This window comes from Mastacembelus armatus, chromosome 5 (genome assembly GCF_900324485.2).
Source record: "Mastacembelus armatus chromosome 5, fMasArm1.2, whole genome shotgun sequence".
Classification (NCBI taxonomy): domain Eukaryota; kingdom Metazoa; phylum Chordata; class Actinopteri; order Synbranchiformes; family Mastacembelidae; genus Mastacembelus; species Mastacembelus armatus.
In genome coordinates this window covers 16817252-16838048 of record NC_046637.1, presented here as the reverse complement: position 1 = coordinate 16838048, position 20797 = coordinate 16817252, and the positions used below count along the sequence as shown (strand labels likewise).

Below are 20797 nucleotides of genomic sequence, written 5' to 3'. Positions count from 1 at the left end.
CCTTCGTTCCTGGTTCCTTGTTTGGTTGGACAGCTTACTCTAGCCTCCTGAGAACCAAGGAAAATAAGTGTCTTCCAATTTCTTGTTTTTGTAATTTCCTACCTATTTCTGGTTAAAAAAACATGTTACAATTTAGACTTTTTTAAAAATTTATTTTTATTTTTAATTTTATAGCATGTCCACTGTAGTGGACCATAGGACCATTTGGATGTGAACAAACTGTCCACTACAAGGGACACAAGTCAGTGGGCTGGGTCTCAGGAGGATATGAAGAGTCCTGGTGTTTCCAAACTTCTTCCATTTCATAGTTATTGAGGCCACTGTGCTTCTGGGAGTGTCATCTTGGTCAAGGAAGGTATGAACCTTGGGCTGAGGCGAGTGGCACGTCGGTCTGACCAAAATCCGGGGGGTCTTCCGGGGGTCTTCCACGGGGAAGGCCCCTCCAGCCACTGTGAGTCAGCCCCTCTGGTGAGTTGTGACCTGGTGCTGCTCAGGAGGTTGACCCCTCAGGCGAACCAGAATCTAGGGAGGTTCCGAAGAACGGCCCCTCGGGTGAATAGGAATCCGGGGTCGCTTGAGAGAAGCTGAGGTCCAAGATGGGAGACCAGCTGGAGAATGAAGTGAAGAGCCAGCCAGGAAACCAGGTGGATGGCGGGCTGGGGACTGAGGCGTCAGGCTCGCCGAGAACCCAGGTGAGCGGCTGGTCATGGACTGAAGCAAAGGGCTGGCCAAAGGCTCAAGTGACGGATTAGCTGGAGACTGAGGTGACGAGTTAGCTGTGAGCTCAGGTGAGTGGCTGGCCAGAGAATGAGATGAACGGCAGGCCAGAAACTGAGATGAGGAGCTTGCCTGAAGCTCAGGTGAGAGGCTTGCCAGAGACTGAGGTGACGAGCTAGCTGAGAAATCAGGTGAGTGGCTGGCCGGAGACTGAGATGAAAGGCAGGACGAAAACTGAGACAAAGGGCTTGTCTGAAGCTCAGGGGAGAGGCTGGCCAGAGACTGAGGCGACGAGCCAGCTGTGAGCTCAGGTGAGTGACTGGTCAGAGACTGAGATGAGGTGCTTGCCGGAGATCTAGGTGGAGAGCTAGCTGGAGACTGAGGTGAAGGGCTGTCCAGAGACTCAGATGAGGGGCCTGTCAGAAACTCAGGCAAAGGTCTGGCCGGAAACTGAGGTGAAGAGCTAGCCAGAAACTGAGGTGAAGAGCTAGCCGGACACTCAGGTGAGAAACCTGCTGGAGACTGAGGTGAAAGGCTGGCCAGAGACTCAGGTGAGAGGCCTGCAGGAAGCTCAGGCGAAAGACTGGCCGGAGACTGAGGCAAGCTGAAGGTCTAGGCAACTGGAGGGGAACCTCAGCGGGGACGCTGCTGTCAGCGCACTGAAGCACTGAAAGTAGGGGTGGAGCTCAGCTGGGGTGCTGTTGTTAGTGCACTAAGGTTCTGAAATCTTGGGGGGAACCTCAGCATGGACGCTGTCGTCGGTGCACTGAGCTTCTGGAATCAGGGCTGGAGCCTCAGCAGGGATGGTGTCGTCAGCGCACTGAGGTTTTGGAAGCTGGACTGAGGCCTCAGCGGGGATGCTGTCATCGGCGCTCTGAGGTTCTGGAATCTGGGGTGGAACCTCAGCGAGGACGCTGTTGTCGGCGCACTGAGCCTCTGGAATCAGGGCTGGAGCCTCAGCAGGGACGCTGTCGTCGGCAAACTGAGGTTCTGAAATCCTGGGCGAAACCTCAGTGGGAACTCTGTTGTCGGCGCACTGAGGTTCTGGAAGGTGGACTGAGGCCTCAGCGGGGATGCTGTCGTCAGAGCACTGAGGTTTTGGAAGCTGGACTGAGGCCTCTGCGGTGATGCTGTTGTCAGCGCACTGAGGTTCTGGAAGCTGGACTGAGGCCTCAGCGGGTATGCTGACGTCGGCACTCTGAGGTTCTGGAATCTGGACTGAGGCCTCAGCGGGGACGCTGTCGTCGGCACTCTGAGGTTGTGATAGCTGGACTGAGGCCTCAGCGGGGACGCTGTCATCGGCACTCTGAGGTTCTGGAAGCTGGACTGAGGCCTCAGTGGGGACGCTGTCGTCAGCACACTGAGGTTCTGGAATCTTGGGGGGAACCTCAACGGGGACGCTGTCGTCTGCAAGCTGAGGTTCTGGAATCCTGGGCGGAACCTCAGCGGGGACGCTCTCGTCGGCGCACTGAGGTTCTGGAGACCCTGGCCGAGTAGGCAGCTCTGGAGGCTCTGGCTGCTGCGGCGCTAGCTGAGGCAGCTCTGGAGACTCAATTTCCCTGGGGAGGTGTTCCAGGCATGATCCACCGGGAGGAGGCCCCGGAGAAGACCCAGGACACGTTGGAGGGACTGTTTCTCTCGGCTGGCCTGGGAACGCTTTGGTATTCCCTCGGAAGAACTGGAAGAAGTGTCTGGGCATCTCTGCTTAGACCCGGCCCCAGATCAACTGGCAGAAAATGGGTGGGTGGATGAATGGCTCAAGTGTTAACTGGAATATCCCTACTCTCCACTGTATTTTTGAGAGGACCTTAGCCCCATTTGAACTGGATTTATTTGGGGGAAATCGGGGGATTTTATCATTACTTGCCCAAGTCAGTCATGCATGTGGGTAATTTTTCACCACCACTTCAATATTAAATGCAAACATAGAATTTCTACTTCTGAACTTGTTCTTCAGCAAACTGGCTGGTCCTGCTATATTCTAAATTCTGTCTGGAGTAACTCATATATAAAAGTGGATCACTGAGTTTCTATATTCTTGAAGAATTGCTTGTGTTTGTGCTGTTTTCTCAGTGTGAAATAATGGTGAAATATCACTGATGTTTAGTTACTGGCCCAATCAACCTGCACAGTGTTTATTTGTTGTTTATTGTTGCTATTTGTTTTCTCTCTCCTCTATCCACTCACCCCAACTGGTTGAGGCAGATGGCCGCCCAAACCGAGCCTGGTTCTGCTGGAGGTTTCTTCTGTTAAAGGGAGTTTTTCCTCTCCACTGTCACCAAGCACTGCTCATAGGGGATTTGGTGCATTTCTGTGTAACTGCCCTGAGATGATTTTTATTGTGATTTGGCACTATACAAATAAATTGAATTTAATTGAATTGAATCATTTCTTTGCATTTTGAAAATTGGCTCCATTAGAAAGTTGTTAGGTCAAATTGGGTTTTACTCAGTTTACTGTAAAGCTGTCCATTGTAAAATATAAGTCCTTATTTACTGCATGAAAAAAGCAAGAACAACCCTTACTCTGATTACTTTGGACTGACTGACAGATCATGGTATAGATGACCCTGTAAAAATGTATGTGTAGGGTATTTCTAATGGAATGGTGTAGCTTACATTAATAACCTATATTAAATAAATCTACTATATGTATATGTAGTAGTATGTATATATCCATTGTGCATCAACAGGCCATAATCTCTGACTATATTAAATGTCATTTCAAAAGAAAATTTAGAAATGCTAAAACTACACATGAGAAGTGGACCATCCATTCTTCATTCCTGCATACTGCATTGCTAAACAGGGTTATGGAATTTAGAATTTCAAATTCCTTTAATATGCCAGTCTTAGGGTTGAAGCTGGAGCAAAGAATATCCATTGCCAAGATTCACAGCCAGTGGCTTCTTACCATGCAGCAACAGTACCTATCACTAAACCTCCAAGACATCTGAACTTTAGTCTGTGATTTTGTCTCTAGGTAGGTATGTGTGTTAAAAATTAAGCTATGTTGAAGAGAGTCTTTCTTTGAGGTCTGTATGTTCTTTGAGGTCAGTGTGTTTGCATACAAGTGTGGCTCTTTAAAGCATTGGGGAAATGTTCAGTTAGCACAGATCTCTTCAGTAGAGCAGAAGGACTTTAGTCAAGGGCAACCCATGCAAAGACTAAAGAGCAGCCCTGTGGACTTTGACGTTGAAATATTCAACAGTCTACACCAACTTGCTCAGCTAGTTCCATTAAATTACACAAAGTTTGGGACCAAAATTATGCTGCCTCACTAATAGAGAGCCAAAATCAAAACAATGCTTCAAAGTTTTTTTCCACTAGTAAGAAAAGCTAAAATTAAATCCAAATAACGTGTGTTACTACACTAATATAAATGCAGCCTTGGAACAACATTTATCAACCCTTGCTTTGTTGAGAAAAGGAAGGTTCAGTGAAAAATTAATATTTGTTGTTCATGCAATATTTATGTTTTAGTAGCCTTTAAACATCACTATTTCCAACAATCCTTGGAGGTTTGTGGACTGAATAAAAGAGATGAGTCCATGTGCGAGATGAGTGAACCTGGCTAACATGGACACATCATTGTTTTCAGTCAGCATTTTCACTGTCAAATAAAGGTAAAAAGTGTTTTGAGTATTAAATTTCTATAGCTAACTACTCATCAGTCACTTAAAGCACAGGCTGCAAAAAGGACAAGTTAATTGTACATAGTGATCCAATATAGAGACATGGTTTATACCACAAGCAGCCAAAACCAGGCTGCTACAACACAAATTTATGTACTGAGTGACCTGGGCAGCACAGTGAGACAGCAATTAGCAGTGTCCCCTAACAGCAAGGTTGGGGTTCGAATCTCATTTGAATTTCTGGCCTTTCTGTGTGGAGTTTCCATGTTCTCCGTGTGCCTGTGGGGGTTTTAGCTGGCAATTCCAGCTTCGCCCCACAGTCCAAACACATGCAGGTTAGGTGATTGGTGACTGTAAATTGCCCATAGTTGTGAAGGTGAGTGTTTGTCTGTCTCTGTCACTCCTGTAATAGACTAATGATCTGCCCAGAGTGTACCCTGCTTCTCACCCAGTGCCAGCTGGGATCGGCTCCAGTGCCCACAACTCTTGACAGGAATAAACAGTATAGATAAAGGATGGATGGACTGGGTGACCTTGAATATGTCCCTACTGTCTTGTACACTGCTGCACATGCTTGTGTGTATATGTGCACATGTGCCTCCCAGCAGCATCATATTGCAAGCAGGAAAACAGCCTGAAAGCAATGAAGCAATCAGGGCAGCTTTTCTCTCCACTTGAGTCTGCTGCATCTGTAATGAACTGTCTACAAGTAGAGGAGATAGATGGAGAAAAAGGAGGACAGAGAGATAGTCAGAGATAGTCAATTTGTCCCAATGGATCAGAATTCCATAAATTAATGTAATATGCACAACAAGGTGAACAAAAAATGTCAGTTAAAATTGGGATAAAGTCATTATTATTGTTATTCTAGATAAGTTGTTGAAAATGTAGGTTAGCATGACTGTCTGCCTCCTGTGGAAACGGGTCAGGCTGGTAGTCAGGCATTGTTAGATATGAGCTAATGAAGCAAGAGAGAGGCAAAGTGTGTGGAGACACAACTCAGTTGAGTTCAATACAAAAACCTACTTTTCCAGCCTGCTAACACATCCCACAATAAATGTACAAAACAACAATTAAGATTTAAAAGCACAAATTTCTATACACTGGCAGCAGAGTATACATCACTCATTGTAAGATTTTTTTTTTTAAAGATGTGTTAAAAACAAAAACTTTTTATCAATTTGATACAAAGTCAGTGGGGCTTGAATGCTCATATGGGCTGTGATGAAGTGGGTGACTAGGACTGCTCATAAGCAGGGAGAAAGGAGTATTATATGACATTTTTCAGTTACAAGAACAGCTGTCACAGAGACAACTGAGAGAGTAGGAGATTAGTTTCATATAATAGAATATGAGCTTTTCCCATTTATTTATCTCACACACGCATAAAAACACTGACAAGAATGATTGTTTAATAAGGTCTGTTTTACACAGCTTCGCTTTTTGTTTAGTAAGTTTTTCTTTGCAGTTTTGTCTCTGTCACCCACAAATAAAATTCCAGATAGTTTGTGGCAGAGCTACACTGATTATTTTCTCTCCTGCCTATTACGAGAATTAGATTTCTGCTAATTGCTTCAAAAAGTGCCTCAAGCCAAATCTGCCAATGTGTTCATACAGCCCACACACAACAAGATGGTGATAATACACATCTCACACTGAGGTTGTGTATTTCCTTTTGCTTGCTGACAGACACCAACACTATTCTCCAAGGAGACTGTAAGAGGAGGAGGTGGGCAGCTGATTGAGACCTGGAAGCATATGCAAGATCTCCAGCTGTGGCTCCAACCTGGCAACCCAGGCCCATACACAGCTCCTCTGCTCTTCAGTCAAATTAATAAAAATAAAGAGTAGTGGAAAATATATTCAAGCCAAATCATGTGTCTCATTTGAAGCTTTAATCTAGGAATTTAACCTTGGGCCCACTGCTGAGATAGTCAGCTGAGATGTATAGTATAGGATGCTCCCAGATAAACTCATATATTCTCACAGAAGCAAGAAGCATTTTATTATATTTTCCAAGTATTATATGTTTACTCTGATCAAGGCTTGAGAGTTTATCCTGTACAGTTTCTAAATCTGTGACAGGATTACTGTTTTATCGCTTTAAGCAACCACACATTTTACCAGCAACTCGCTCTGAAGTTAAAAAGGGTATTATTACATCTATAGGCACAGCACAAATCCAATTTTGTCATTCACTCTCAGTCGAGCAGGAAGCTTTCAATGCTAGGATGCAGGCTAGAAAACTAAGAATAATAAGGAGGAGTAGTGAGAAAAAGAACAATTATTTATAGAGAAGGAGAATTAAAGATGTTACAATGCCCAGCCATACAGTATACAGTACATAGTACCTACTTATATTGTAAAGAATTTGTTCTTTAATAACATTAATCAGTTTGCCTCAAATAATGATTTAATATGATTTATTCAGCAGTAAGCACACAAGCTTTTTAGAGCTAAAGGTCATCAGCACTTGGTCACTGATGCCAATATTCATATACTTACACTTAGTCTGGTTATGACACTAAATAAGATAAAACCTGCATAAATGGTTGCTAAATGCTTATCATGTAACTAGTTACATATATGAAAAAAACTTTAAGTTTGTATGATGTATGATTGCAGTTTATAACCAGTTAATTAAAAACATAAGTATGAATTTTGAAATGCATTATTAAAAGTTGGTCCTACCCTGTCTAGAAGTAAATATTTTTAGCAGCTTTCATATATTTTCCCCATAGTAAACCACTATTAATAGTTGGTGTCACATCCACAGTTATTGCTTGCATAAAACCCACCACTAGGTCAGACAGTGCAGATCATAAGTAAGTGTTGCAACTAGGCGACTTGTAACAGCTGTAGTAATTAAGACAGGGTAAAAATTCACTGATAGTAAAGTGGTGTAAGGAGCAAAAAAGTCCATGCAGAACTTGCCAGCAGGACAAAGTTGTTTCCCTTTATAGAACAATAAGAAATATATTTCATTTTACCCATTTCTAACCAGGTTTTTTATACCTAAACATAATTTATTAGTTTTTATGCCTAAACATGTAAAACCTGTTTGTGCCTATCATTGTAACCATGATAATAATAGCTCAGCATATCATAATACCCTACTCCTGAACAGTATGGCACTGATTATTGAGGTAATTCTAGTTGAAGATTATTGTCTAAGCTAAATTAAACATTTTCAGTTTAATTTTTTATTCAGAGAGATTAGTTCTTTCAGGACTAATCTCATTACTTCCTAAATATAACTATAATCACTGGCTATATTAGTTAGTTAATCAACACAAGTATATCTGACTAAAATGTTATTTTCTTTTCTTTTCCTCCACATACATTTTTTTTCATTTTCAGGAGCATAAATATTAACACGAACATTAAAAAAAACACAAAATAGCACCCAGAGGGGTGTCCTTGAGCAACTGTGATCAGCCAGTTATTGTAAAACACATACAGTGGGTACGGAAAGTATTCAGACCCCTTTAAATTTTTCACTCTTTGTGTCATTGCAGCCATTTGCCAAAATCAAAAAAGTTCATTTTATTTCTCATTAATGTACACTCAGCACCCCATCTTGACAGAAAAAAACCAGAAATGTCTGAATACTTATGACCATGTGATATTTCAGTTTTTCTTTTTTAATAAATTTGCAAAAATTTCTACATTTCTGGTTTTTTCTGTCAAGATGGGGTGCTGAGTGTACATTAATGAGAAATAAAATGAACTTTTTTGATTTTGGCAAATGGCTGCAATGACACAAAGAGTGAAAAATCTAAAGGGGTCTGAATACTTTCCGTACCCACTGTAGTTGCTCTATCCTCTGCTAAAGTATAAAGAAAATGTAACTCTTTTGAATTTGGCAGAATGGAAATGCTGCTGAAACTCTATTTTAGGGCCAAATACCAAAAACTGTTCATCGTAGCTCAGTGTTCAAGGTTTTCCTTATAAATAAAGCTATGTGTGCTGCAAATTTGAATTTCATCATGCACATCAGTCAGAATATAATAATCAAATATCTAAAAACCTGTCATATCTGCTTTACTTTGTTCCGCTCTGCTGCCTCTCTTAACCTCCTGCATCTGTTCTGCATGTAGGTGCAGCCTCATCAATCTTGCAGATTTAAAAACACTGAATAGTCTCTTTGCTTGCAGGCTGTGGGCTGCTGTTCAGCATCAGATAGCTGTAATTACAGCGACATGCAGCAAAGCTGTTTACCTGCAAACTGATCCATACTTCTCTATGGGTACATCAACCACCACTCTCCACTGATGTTTTGTGTGTGTGTGTGTGTGTGTGTGTGTGTGTGTGTGTGTGTGTGTGTGTGTGTGTGCTTCCCTAAATGTGTCTATGATTGTATAGCTACTGCCCTCCTGAAAGCGTCCTCTCCCTATGAGACTGAGTGAGGCTCACTGAGATCTGGGTGTATGTGTGTGGATCCCTACTGAGGAAAGACTGATTTTCTTTGATGGCACAAAGCAAGCATGACAGAGAATGAGAGACTTGCAGGCAGAGAGGAGAGAAAGAGAGACGTGAGGTTTTCTACATGTTTATACAGTCAGAGTCCAGGGCCGACACCCAAACCGTCTCAAATGGTTTTCCAGTTTATGAATTCCTATATTTGGCTGTTCATTCTTCACAGGAGGGCTGAGCTTTTATTGTGTTTTGTTCACCATAAAACACTGATCAGTGTGACCGTCACAGGATATTGTGCTCCATGCCTGATTAGACTCTTTAGTTCTGACCTTACCACAGAAAGTCACAGGCCATTTTTACCATGTCAGTTTGTTTTTATTATCACATTTGTGATAATAAGAGTGACTTTTTAAAGTATTTCAGTTATTTTCAGCCTTTGCCATCAATAAATTTAGTGTTTCTGTTCCTCTCCTGCTTTCCAATACACACTCAAGCAGTGAAACCCCAAAAGCAAATAAAAGAACACTTTGTGAATTTAAAACCACCCCTTAATTAACCAATAAACGCATCTCTCAAATTCAAAGCAGAGCTGAAAGTATTACTGGGAATCTAAGTGGTATTTTGGCATTCATTACTTCAGACTAAAGGCACTGCTGTATTAGTTTCTTTGTTTACTGCTTAAGCACAGTGCTGAAGGCAGGTGGTAGATTTTGTTGCAGCCTAAAAAATATTTCCTCATATGATGATTATAACCACCACAGGGTGTGTTTCTCCTACAGAGCATGTGGCCATTATACAACATCTGATAAGACATACTATAAATGCAACACTATGTTAAATTATAATGATCATGTTTAATGACAAACAATTTCTGCAAATTATTATCAAAACATCACACATAGGTTTGTGACATTATAGCCTGATGGGAATCAGAGATGATTCTCTCTGTTTGTTACTACAGTATAAAATTATAATTTGATTGCTTTTTAATATATTTATATAATATAATATATTTATATATTTATATAACAATTTGATTAATGTAACTTTAGGAAAAAGTCAGGTAACTACTACTGAGTCCCTGTTACACCCACAGTCCAGATTAAGTGCGGTGTTTGAACAACTGCACATTTTTCCAGGTTCTGTGCCTTAGCACAATCAATTTCAAAGAAGTCTTTACCAGTGGCTTTACCAGTGTTATGTCCAGGATACCTCACCTCTCACCCAATGCCAGATATGACTGGATCCACTCCCCTTCTGACCCTCTATAGGTATGGGGTATAGATAATGAATGGATGAAGAGATGGAAAATTGATACCACATTAAGTGCCAAGTCTCAACTATCTATATAATTTTATACAAATGTGATTTTTGTTTCATCAGTTCATAAAACTTTGTTTCAGACCTTGACCTTTCTCTTTGTGTGAACTGCACATTTCCTGCTCAATACTTGTGCTCCTTGGTCTAGCAGGGTGTTTGCCCTTTCCTGATTTTCCTGTAAACAACTCCTTTTAAAGAACGTACCCCGCTGTTGATTTCAGCAAACCAACTTCCTCTGATAGATTTTTGCTTTTTTGGATTCTCAGTATTAGCTTCTTCTTTGGCATGGTCACCTCTTTACATCTCATTTTGACAACTCCACCTCAATTTCAACTCTCAGTCAACTTGTGCGAGCTCTTTTGCATGAATTAACATTGAAATATCACACAACTGCCCAAGAATAATTCATGTAGTCATGTCTAATTACTTGCAACCTATGTGTTGAGAGGACTAAATCTTAGTTATATTGACACAAATATACTCAATTTAAAGCACAGATTTGTCACTTTAATGAAGTATCTATTATTTTATTTCAAACACAATGTGCTAAAGCCACTGATGTTTAGGGGGTGGACCTATGCAGTGTGAGGTTACCCATAATGTTACGCACCGTGAAAAAGAAGACAATTCAGTTGGCATTTTCATCCATCATGGATGTTGCCATGTTGATTTTATGGAGCCAGAGCTACCATATTTTGACAGTTGGAACAAGACAACATGGATTAAAGGTGGCACCTGATTGGTTAGTTAATTTACCTTGATGTCTTGTGTTAGGGAGCAAATATCGACATAAAAAAATCAGGAATCTTTAGAGCGTGTTGAAACAAAGATGACAAAGTCACAGTGATGACTGTGTCAACAATAGTGACTAGATAATTGACACTGATTTTTCAATGGAAGTAAATGGGAGCCAGGGCTGGTTGGAAGCTAGTTCCTATAGGCTTCAAACCCAGATGCGGGGTTGCTATGTCCATCCCTTCTATTGTCATTGGCTGCAGCACAGTCTCGAAAACAAAGATGTGTAACTGTTCAAATATGTTCAGCTGAACATCAGGGGTCTTATGGATGAACACTGAATATAATCCAAGAAGGACACTACATACAGTTGTTTTTATAACTACTTTCATTTGGACTGGTGTTTAACTCACCTCTCTCCACTCCTTGGTTCCTAGGCCCTGAATGTACAACACCACCACTGGGAAGAGAAACACATGTTGGGGTTACTTTTGCGCTTTGTAAATTTCAAGGCAGAGCATGAAAACATACAAATTTGTAAAATATACAGCTATATTTGACAAGAAATTTATAAATGAGAAACAAATTTAAACTGAAAAAAGACAGAATTTTCTAATATGGTGAAGGAAACCAAAATTAAATTAAAGGCAAAGGCAAAGGCAAATTTATTTGTATAGCATCTTTCATACACTACGCAATTCAAAGTGCTTTACAAGGCATATAATTACATTAAAAGCATTGAAAAGAGCATTTAAAAATAAAGACATTTAACATAAAATAAATTTAAATCAAGTAAAGTAAATTAAAATAAAACATAAAAGCACATTAAGAAAACAAGGATGAACAATTATTCGAAAGCAGCAGTAAACAACAGAGTTTTCAGTCCTGATTTGAATGAGCTGACAGTTTGAGCAGACCTCAGGTGTTCAGGAAGTTTGTTCAACAAGTGAGGAGCATAGTGACTGAATGCTGCTTCACTTTGTTTGGTTCTGGTTCTGGGAACACACAGTAGACCTGTCCCAGATGACCTGAGGGGTCTGGAAACCTCATAGGTAACCAATATATCTTGGATATATTTTGGTCCACAACCATTTAGTGCTTTATAAACTAGCAATAAGATTTTAAAATCTATCCTTTGACTAACGGGAAGCCAGTGTAGTGATCTAAGAACTGGTGTGATATGGTCCAGTTTCTTGGTGTTTGTAAGGACTCAGGCAGCAGCATTCTGGATTAGCTGCAGCTGCCTGATTGACTTTTTGCTAAGACCTGTGAACAAGCCATTACAATAATCTAACCTACTGAAAATAAATGCGTGAACAAGTTTTTCTGCATCTTGTTTAGACAGAAAACCTTTTATTCTAGCAATGTTTTTCAGGTGGTAATAGGAAGATTTAGTGATGGATTTTATGTGGTTGTTAAAATTCAGGTCTGAGTCAATGATTACACCAAGGTTTCTGGCTTGATTTGTAGCTTTCAATGACATGGAGTCAAGGTGAGCAATGACCTTTGACCTTTCATTTTTGGGGCCAAAAACAATCACTTCTGTCTTGTCTGTATTGAGCTGGAGAAAATTCTGGCGCATCCATTCTTTGACTTGATTAATACACTCACATAATGAAATTAGAGGACTATAATCATGAGATGGTACTGATATATAAAGTTGGGTGTCATCTGCATAGGTATGGTAGTCAATGTTGTGGTATTCCATAATCTGAGCAAGGGGCAGCATGTAGATATTGAATAAGAGAGGACCAAGAATAGACCCCTGAGGAACCCCACATTTCATTTTTGTTCGCTCAGACTCATAGTTACCAAGTGAGACAAAATAGTCTCTATCTTGTAAGTAAGATTTTAGCCAATTTAACACTGAGCCAGTAACTCCCACCCACGCTTCTAGTCTATCAAGCAGCACATCATGATCAACTGTGTCAAATGCAGCACTGAGATCCAGTAGTACTAAAACAGAGGTTTTGGATTCATCATTATTCAAATGTAAATCATTTAAAATTTTAATAAGTGCAGTCTCGGTGCTGTGGTGTGCGCGAAATCCAGACTGAAGTGCATTAAAAAGATTGTTTTGCACCATAAATCTGTGAATTTGTTGAGAAACTACTTTTTCAATTATTTTTCCCAGAAATGGAAGATTTGATATTGGCCTGTAGTTACTTACTGCTGAAGCATCTAGATTAGGCTTTTTAAGAAGAGGTTTTATAACAGCAGTTTTTAAGGCCTGGGAAACTGCCCTGACTGAAGAGAACTATTGACAATCTGCAATACATCTGGAGCTAAGCTGTTAAAAATATTTTTAAAAAAATTTGTTGGTAAAATATCAAGGCAGCATGATGTAGATTTTAATTGTAGAAGCGTTTCTGCCAGAGCTCTGTGATCAAGGAGATCAAAATGTTCTAGATTTACTGGAGAACAAGGAGGCACAGGTGATATTGTCATGTTCCTAGGACTGCAGCTAGAGATAGTTTGTCTTATCTTTGATATTTTGTCTGTGAAAAAGGCTGCAAAATCATTGCATGACTTTTTGGACAGCAGTTCAGAAGGAAGAGAGGGTGCTGGGTTTGTGAGTCTGTCTACAACAGAAAACAATGTGTGGGCATTATTGCTGTTTCTATTGATAACCTCTGAGAAAAATGATTGCCTTGCATTTTTTAGTTTTTGGTTATAGTTGTGAAGACTCTCTTTGTACAAGTCGAAATTAAAATAACCTGTAGTAACTACAGGAAAAACTCCTCACCAAATGCACCATCCAGTAAAACTCCTTTAGTGTTTTGGTGCAGGAAATTGAGTTAGTTATTGAAAATAACGTCTTTACATTCAGATGTTTGAGGATGATATGGACATTTGTGATAAACTAAATGTAACCATGAACAAAACCTAAGAAGGTAACCTCTATATGAATAAGTACAGGAACATTTATTGTTTCTATTGTTGATGAAGCTCTCAATCAGGCCACTTTACTGAATTCCTTGCTTTCGTTTTTCATCAATATCCACAATTGGATACTACTGTAGTACATTACTTGCTGTTTTGAACATTTTGGGCCAGGTAAGTTAGGTTGGCAACATATTTCCACTTAGACTGTGTACAGACAGCAATGGTGGTATTTACAGTCAAACTCTGGTTTTATTCCTTGACAGCATGTTTTTACGTCCAATACCAACCCTAACCTCCACAATCTCTCACCATTGCAATAGTATAGGATTACAGTTATAAGAAGACTGTGGTCATGACAAATACAATATGGTACAGAGACCACTACAAGCCCATCCAACATGCCAGCATCCATTGTCTTACTTTTTTTGCTTTGCTATATAATTTGCTTACTAGTCCCTGTAGTGAAACTCACTACTGGGAAATAAATTAGGTGTGAAACAGTGGACAGATTTCTAAGGGATACTGGCCTGGGGCAGTGAGTGAGTCTATACTGTACACTCAATATAAATAAAAAAGTATATAAAATTACAGAAACACAAATTCAAACTTCATCTAAAGAAAATATACGGTAATTGATTGACAGATGCTTTTGTGGGCGCTATGTACACACACACACAGAATAGGAGCTTTCAGTGTCATGCCTTTGTGCTACAGCTGACAGTGTAGTTGGCTGTCCAAACTCTAGGGGACTACTCAGCTCTCCTCAAGGTGAAAAGCAGCACAACACTTCCTTTCCCCCCTCCTGCTATCACCACCCTCTGCTACCAGCCTAAAGTTTTAGGAGTGCGTTTTGTGCAGTTGAATGTGAATCTATTTTTGTTTTCAGATCTATTTGCCAGTGATATACAGACAATGATCAAAAGTGACTTTGGTTTTGTGAAGATAGTTTAATTTAGTTCTCTCTCCTCTGGTCCCACCCATTCTTCTCTCTTCTTTTCCTGCTCACCTTGTTTCTCTTCGTTTTTTCTCCTTCTTTTTCATCTAATCCATCTTTATTTAATCTATGTTCTGTGCTTAATCTCTTTTCAATTCCTCCATAATTTTCTGCTTTTTTCTTTTTTGATTTCGCCCATCTCCTCTCCCTTGCCTTTTCTTTTTTCCTGCCCCATACCTTTTCCACTCTTTCTCTTGACTTAGAGTTTAGAGATAGCTGGTAACTGATTCCATTTTGTAGAAAGAGAGAAAATGAAGCATTTATGGACATAGATCTGACTGACCAAGTGTAGGTGTGTATTTATATGGGGAGACTAAAGTTTGAGCATATCAAATGTCATGGCATCAGCCTTTTCTGGATAGTCATGGCAGGTTAGCACTACACCTGGCTTCTTATGGAGCAGTGCATATGCCTGCTCTGTGTTGGATTGCTCCAGAACCATGTTCATACATTCCCTGAGTTTTTGTTTCTCTAGCTGATTATTTGTACTTACTGCTTAATGTGACCATCCAGGTCCACTTTTTGACCTCGAGTACCAGGGATTAGCAGGACACATTAAGTATGAGTAAGCCTCCTGGGCTATGCCCACTACACTGAAATTGCACTGGTTGCGCAGGTGGACAGTCAGATACGCATGCAATGTTTTGAGTAACTTGTGAGTCCCAGCCACCAGCTAGGTCCTGCACCTGCTTCTTGCCCACCAATGCTTGCTGCCCCTCAAATCCCGAAAGGCAGCTCTGAGGCAACGCTGGGAAAGCAAGCCATTTTTATGCTGTGGTCAGACGGGCCAGCTTATTTGGAACTGTGCACTAAAAGTTACCAATAGTAGGTAGGATTCTGGTGAGTCAAAGTCCTCTCCTCTGCTACCTCCTCCCATCATGTCCAGATCAAGGTCTGTGGGGGTGTTGACTGTTCTCCTGGAATCTTGCGTGGGACTTAAATCTAATGGATCAATGACTGGCCCCCCAGCTGGAGGTGTGGACAACCCCACTCACATCACCAGTGGAGGTGAGGTAGTTTGACAACCACTTCCCTCATCAGATCCCTCAAATCACTGAACTAGTCCATATGATTGCCTATGGAAACCGTCACAAACAGTTTCAGTTCCATGCTCTTCATTCTGCATGCCTCTGATCCTGGCTTTGCCTCTAGAATCCATACACCTCAATAGTATTTTCCCCAGTTGCCAAAAATAGATTTTGAAGTATTGCTGTAAAGCATCATGGGATTTATATGAGAACAAACAAGGCACGTAGTTATTCATTTTACAGCATGCCAGCTGACAAAAGTTGGTATCATAGTTATTACTAACCAGTCATAGATTCAGTGCCTAAAGACAACTGGGATCTGAGGGAAGTGTTTGGCCACAGTCGAGCCACCTTGTTTCCTTTAACGTTCCTCGAGGGCACTACTACCTGGTCATGCATTTCAGGGTCAAGAATACTCCAGCCATCTCTCAGGCACTGATTAATGTCATCAATTACGATAAATGATAATGAAGTTCTGGCAAACCTTCAAGATCAAATCAAGATGCAGTCACATAAGGCTACAGGCCCAGATAGACTAAAGGCCCAGCTTCTGAAAGACTATGCTTACCAACTAAAAAGGTCCTCACAAGGCTGTTTCAGCTCCTCCTAGACACAAACACAGTGCCCAAGTTCACAATAATCAGGCCATTGCCAAAATGACCTGGTGCAAATAAGCCCAATGACTCTAGGCCTATTGCAATTACCTCTGTACTGTGTAAAACTATGGAGCGAGTTTTAGCCAACCACCTGACCTCCACAGTAGGCACCATGCAAGACTCGCTATTTTATTTTATTTTTGTTTATTGTTGTTTTATTTTTAGATTTTAGTTCACCTCAATATTAACTCAGGGTTAATTCTGTGGATCAGACAGTTCCTCTCCTGCCGTCCACAGAGGGTGTATGCCGGGGGGAACACTTCAGAAGAAATCACTGTGAGCACAGGGTGCCCACAGGGTTGTGTTCTATCACCTGTTCTGTTTAGTCTCTTCACCAATGAATATAAGTTAAATGATACATGTTTCAAATTATTTAAATATGCTGATGATATGGCTCTGGTTGGTCTCTTGCATCAAAACAATTCTTCAGCCAAGGGTGTCAATTTAGACCACACCAAGGCTCTTCAAAGCTGGTATAACACAAGTCAGCTTCAAATAAATGTAGCCAAAACAAAGGAATTGGTTATTTGTTCCAACAGTACAAACTTACGATCTGTCACACTCAGTGGCTTGAGTGTAGAGATTGTCAGTAGCTATAAGCATCTTGGCACGATATCAGACTATCAACTCAACTTTCAGAGCAACACTGAGTATATATTCAAAAAATGCTCTCAGTGGCTGTATGTCCTGAGAAAGCTCGGCAGTCTAAGGGTCTGTCCACAGATTTTGGAAGTTGTGTACAAATGAATTGTTGAGAGTGTTCTAACATTTCACTTTCTTGCATGGTACAACCACCTGACCTGCAAGTCAAAAAACAAGCTGAAGAGAATAGTTTCAATGGCCTCTAAGATTGTTGGGAAGCCCCAAAAACAACAGAACAAGCTGTGCAGAGAGAGGATATTGCGTAAAGCCAAAAGTATTGTTGCAGATAGTTCTCATCCTCTACATAGTCAGTTTGAGCTCCTGCACTGTGGGATGTGCTACAGGGTCCCACTGGCAACTAAGGCGGCTTTTAAAAAGTCATTTGTCCCATTTGCTGTGAATATTCTTAATTCAGCTGGGATTTGACACGTCTGTCAGCCACAGATTTAATGTCTTATAGTATGTTTTTTAGTAAATATATACTAATCATATTTTCATATCATATCATATTTTACGTTCTCTGTTGTATATTTTTTTTCGTATTCATTTATGTATTGGTGAGCCAGAGCAAAATTTCCACCGCAGTGGACAATAAAAGTATTGTCTATACTATACTATTATATTCTATATATTCTATATTCTATTCTATGAGCTCAGACCAGGTCAGAGCAGTGCTGGAGTGGCCAGTTCCAGGCAAAGGAAAGCAGCTCCAGCATTGTGTGTTCTGTCCACCTGACAAAATGTAACATGTCATACTAACACTCCTTGCAGTCTCCAACAGCTATTGAGGGAATAATCTGACTCTTAGCTGCTAAATGCTCCACCTTCATCAACTAGTCTTGGTGTTTGTTTGCTGTTTGGTGTTCGGCAGGAAACAGTATGTTTTCATTAGAGGGTTTTTTTTACTAAAAACTAGTGTACGCTGCTGCAGGAAGCAATGCTAACTAGAGTGCTGAGACTGAAAGTAGTAAAAATTTAAAAATTTACATCACACGCAATTTGCTATTTCTGATACTTTGAATTGAAAAAGTTCTAAGTGATTCTTATGCAGGGTTTCAATACAGAAAATGGTGTTTCAGTGACTGATCAGACAGTGTGATAGTCACTGCATGAAGACAAAGAATATGAAAAAAATCCCCTTGAATATTGCTGTCAAATAGCATGTTGTCAAATGAAAAAAAGTAAAATGAGTCTGGATCAGCTGGGGTCCACCATGTTTGGCATGGATATGGTCGGGACTATCACTCTGGCAATGGGCTTGTGCTGAATATATATACTGTATACAACACATTCTCATTACAGGTCATCAAATACTGATGCTCTTTTCAAGTACTTTTTCTTGTTGACACATATTCTGCAAAAGAACAATCAACCTACATGCATCAGTATGGCAAGACAAAAATAAAAAGAGCCTTAGTAAACAGCCTGACTTTATTCCCCAAAACTACTTGGTCAGGTTTAGGTATAAACTACTTGATTTGGTTTAGGCACTAAACTCTACATGGTTAGGTTTTTGGCACTGAAACACTGTGGTCAGAGATAGGAAAAAATTGTGGATACCTTTAGCATCTGTATGAGACATACAACTGACTTAAGAAAGCATCAGCATTTGGCACACTGGGAATGAGAACGGGCTGGTAGGGGAGATGACATTTATAGATGGCACCATGAATGTAAGTTTGTAAACAGAAATACTGAATGCAAAGATGTCTCTCATATATATATATATATATATATATATACATATATAATGATTCTAAAGACACTACAACACTCACACAAGACTTTTTAAAGAAAACTATGACCTGGCCAACCATATATACCAACCATATGGATTTGAATCCATTATTTTAAGGCAGAAGGAAGAGCAACAAAGCCCAGCAACAAAGGGCATCTAAAACAATCTGTTTAGAATGGCAGAACATCTTTTGACTGGTGTTGTCTATGCCCAGGAGATGGGTAGAGTCGAATCCAAAGATGGTATTAAGCAAAGCACAATAGGGATTTGCAGAAATTTCAGTATTTGTGTTTGTGTCTGTATTTGTTGAAGTAACAAGATTATTATTACAAATAGTTGCATCAGACCTGTTTCTGTTAATAAATACACAGAGCGAACAAGATGGAGTCAGCTATAGATCTTCCTGGCCACAAATAAAATCCTGCAACCAATATAGACCAATGTGAAATTACAAGTAAACAGTATCTTTAGTATAATCTCTCCTCCCTGTCAGGCTCTGTTGTGTCTGCATCTTCAAAAATGAAATGGTGGCATAGCAATTTTCTTAGAACAGTTTAAAATAGAGCTCAGTTTCTCCAACTTGATACATAATGCACTATTTATGCTTTGCAAAAATTCAGCTCCACTTCTACCAGGAAGATTGAGTACATCAAAAAACATACAAAATCTAAACAAGAATAGAAGAGTGGACTAATTTAGCATGGACTGTTTTTTTGTCTGTTTGTCTGTTTGTTTGTTTTGTTTTGTTTTTTGCATCTGGACATTTCACTCTTGTTTAGTTCAGGGAAACATTTCCCATTTTCAAAATTAATTGGTTTCATTTGTCTTGGTATGTGGCTAAAATTAATGAAAAAGAAAATGTATTAATTGGACAAGATTTTTAATTATCAAAATTTTTTGTTCCCGGGGTGTCAGATATATGTATAGGTAGTAAACATAAATATGTTTATAATGTATGGTTTATGAATTATTAATATCATGAACCATCTTCATAATTCCGGGGCACCAGATCCTTTGAGGTGGATCGACCAGTGAATTAATAAGCAATACAGAATACCAGTCTTTAATCTGAGTGGGAGTTCTCTGATTCAGTGAGTTTACTGTGTGAAAACATCAATGATGCCAGCCATTTCTGTATTTTAAATATATATTTAACTATTTATACAGTAGTTAGAATAGAGGGAAACCTGAACAGGGAAACTTCATAAAATAACTAATCAAAACATCTTACAATGCTAGATAAACAGTAGGTGATCCTGCAGTGGTAGAAAAGGGATTTTGAGATCAGTTTATTTTTGGATTTGAGTCTGAGGTCTAAACAGCAGTTTAGGAGGAAGGTCAGCTAGGGAAGACCACTGAGTTAAATTTGAGACAACCAGCACAATGTTATTCAGAAATCTGCCGGCTGCGGGCCTGGGGCATCCATTCACCACCTTTCATCGCTCTCTTCTATTCACTGACCATTGGCACTGATTATTCAGTGGAGGTGTGGGTGCCAGTTTGAGGTGAGCTATTTGCTACAAAACAACCCACACGCTGAGGAGGGTGTAGCTTAGTGGTCAACTCTCGTTTAGATTCCTATAGTCTATCCTTCACATTGGGAATAGAAGCAGATCTACTTCTTCTTTCTTCTGTCTTGTTTGTGTTTTTTTCTGTTGACAAGTTCAGCTTGTGTGAGAGTCTCTCTGTGTGTCACTTTCTGAGAACGTGTGTGTCTTTTGTTTTCTAATTGGTCAGTCATCATAGTTGGCATGATGTGGTTGGTCTAGGAAGGTGTTCAATTCTTGCTGGTGATTGGTTTACAGTCATTGGTCTGAGTACTGTGTCACACAGTCAATGAGTCTTTCTTTTAAGTATATTAAATTTTAAGAATATTTTCAAAAACGGGAATAATATTTTCTTTTCCCACCAAGTAACCAGAGTCAATAGTTCAGCAGCAACATGAATATCAATGAAAGTCACACAAGCACGTGAATTAGTCACAAGCAACGTAACAAACAATAGCATAGCTTACATCCTTCATTCTCT

At 40.0% G+C, this 20797-nt stretch overlaps 1 protein-coding gene across 1 annotated transcript in view; it reads right to left on the bottom strand.

The window, feature by feature from the left end:
* LOC113130084 (copine-9-like) overlaps positions 1-20797 on the bottom strand; it is a 196336-nt gene that overhangs the window by 155833 nt on the left and 19706 nt on the right. The window contains exon 3 of the mRNA XM_026306388.1: positions 11239-11285. Coding sequence (XP_026162173.1) covers positions 11239-11285 — 47 coding nt within the window. The remainder of the gene's footprint in view (positions 1-11238; positions 11286-20797) is intronic.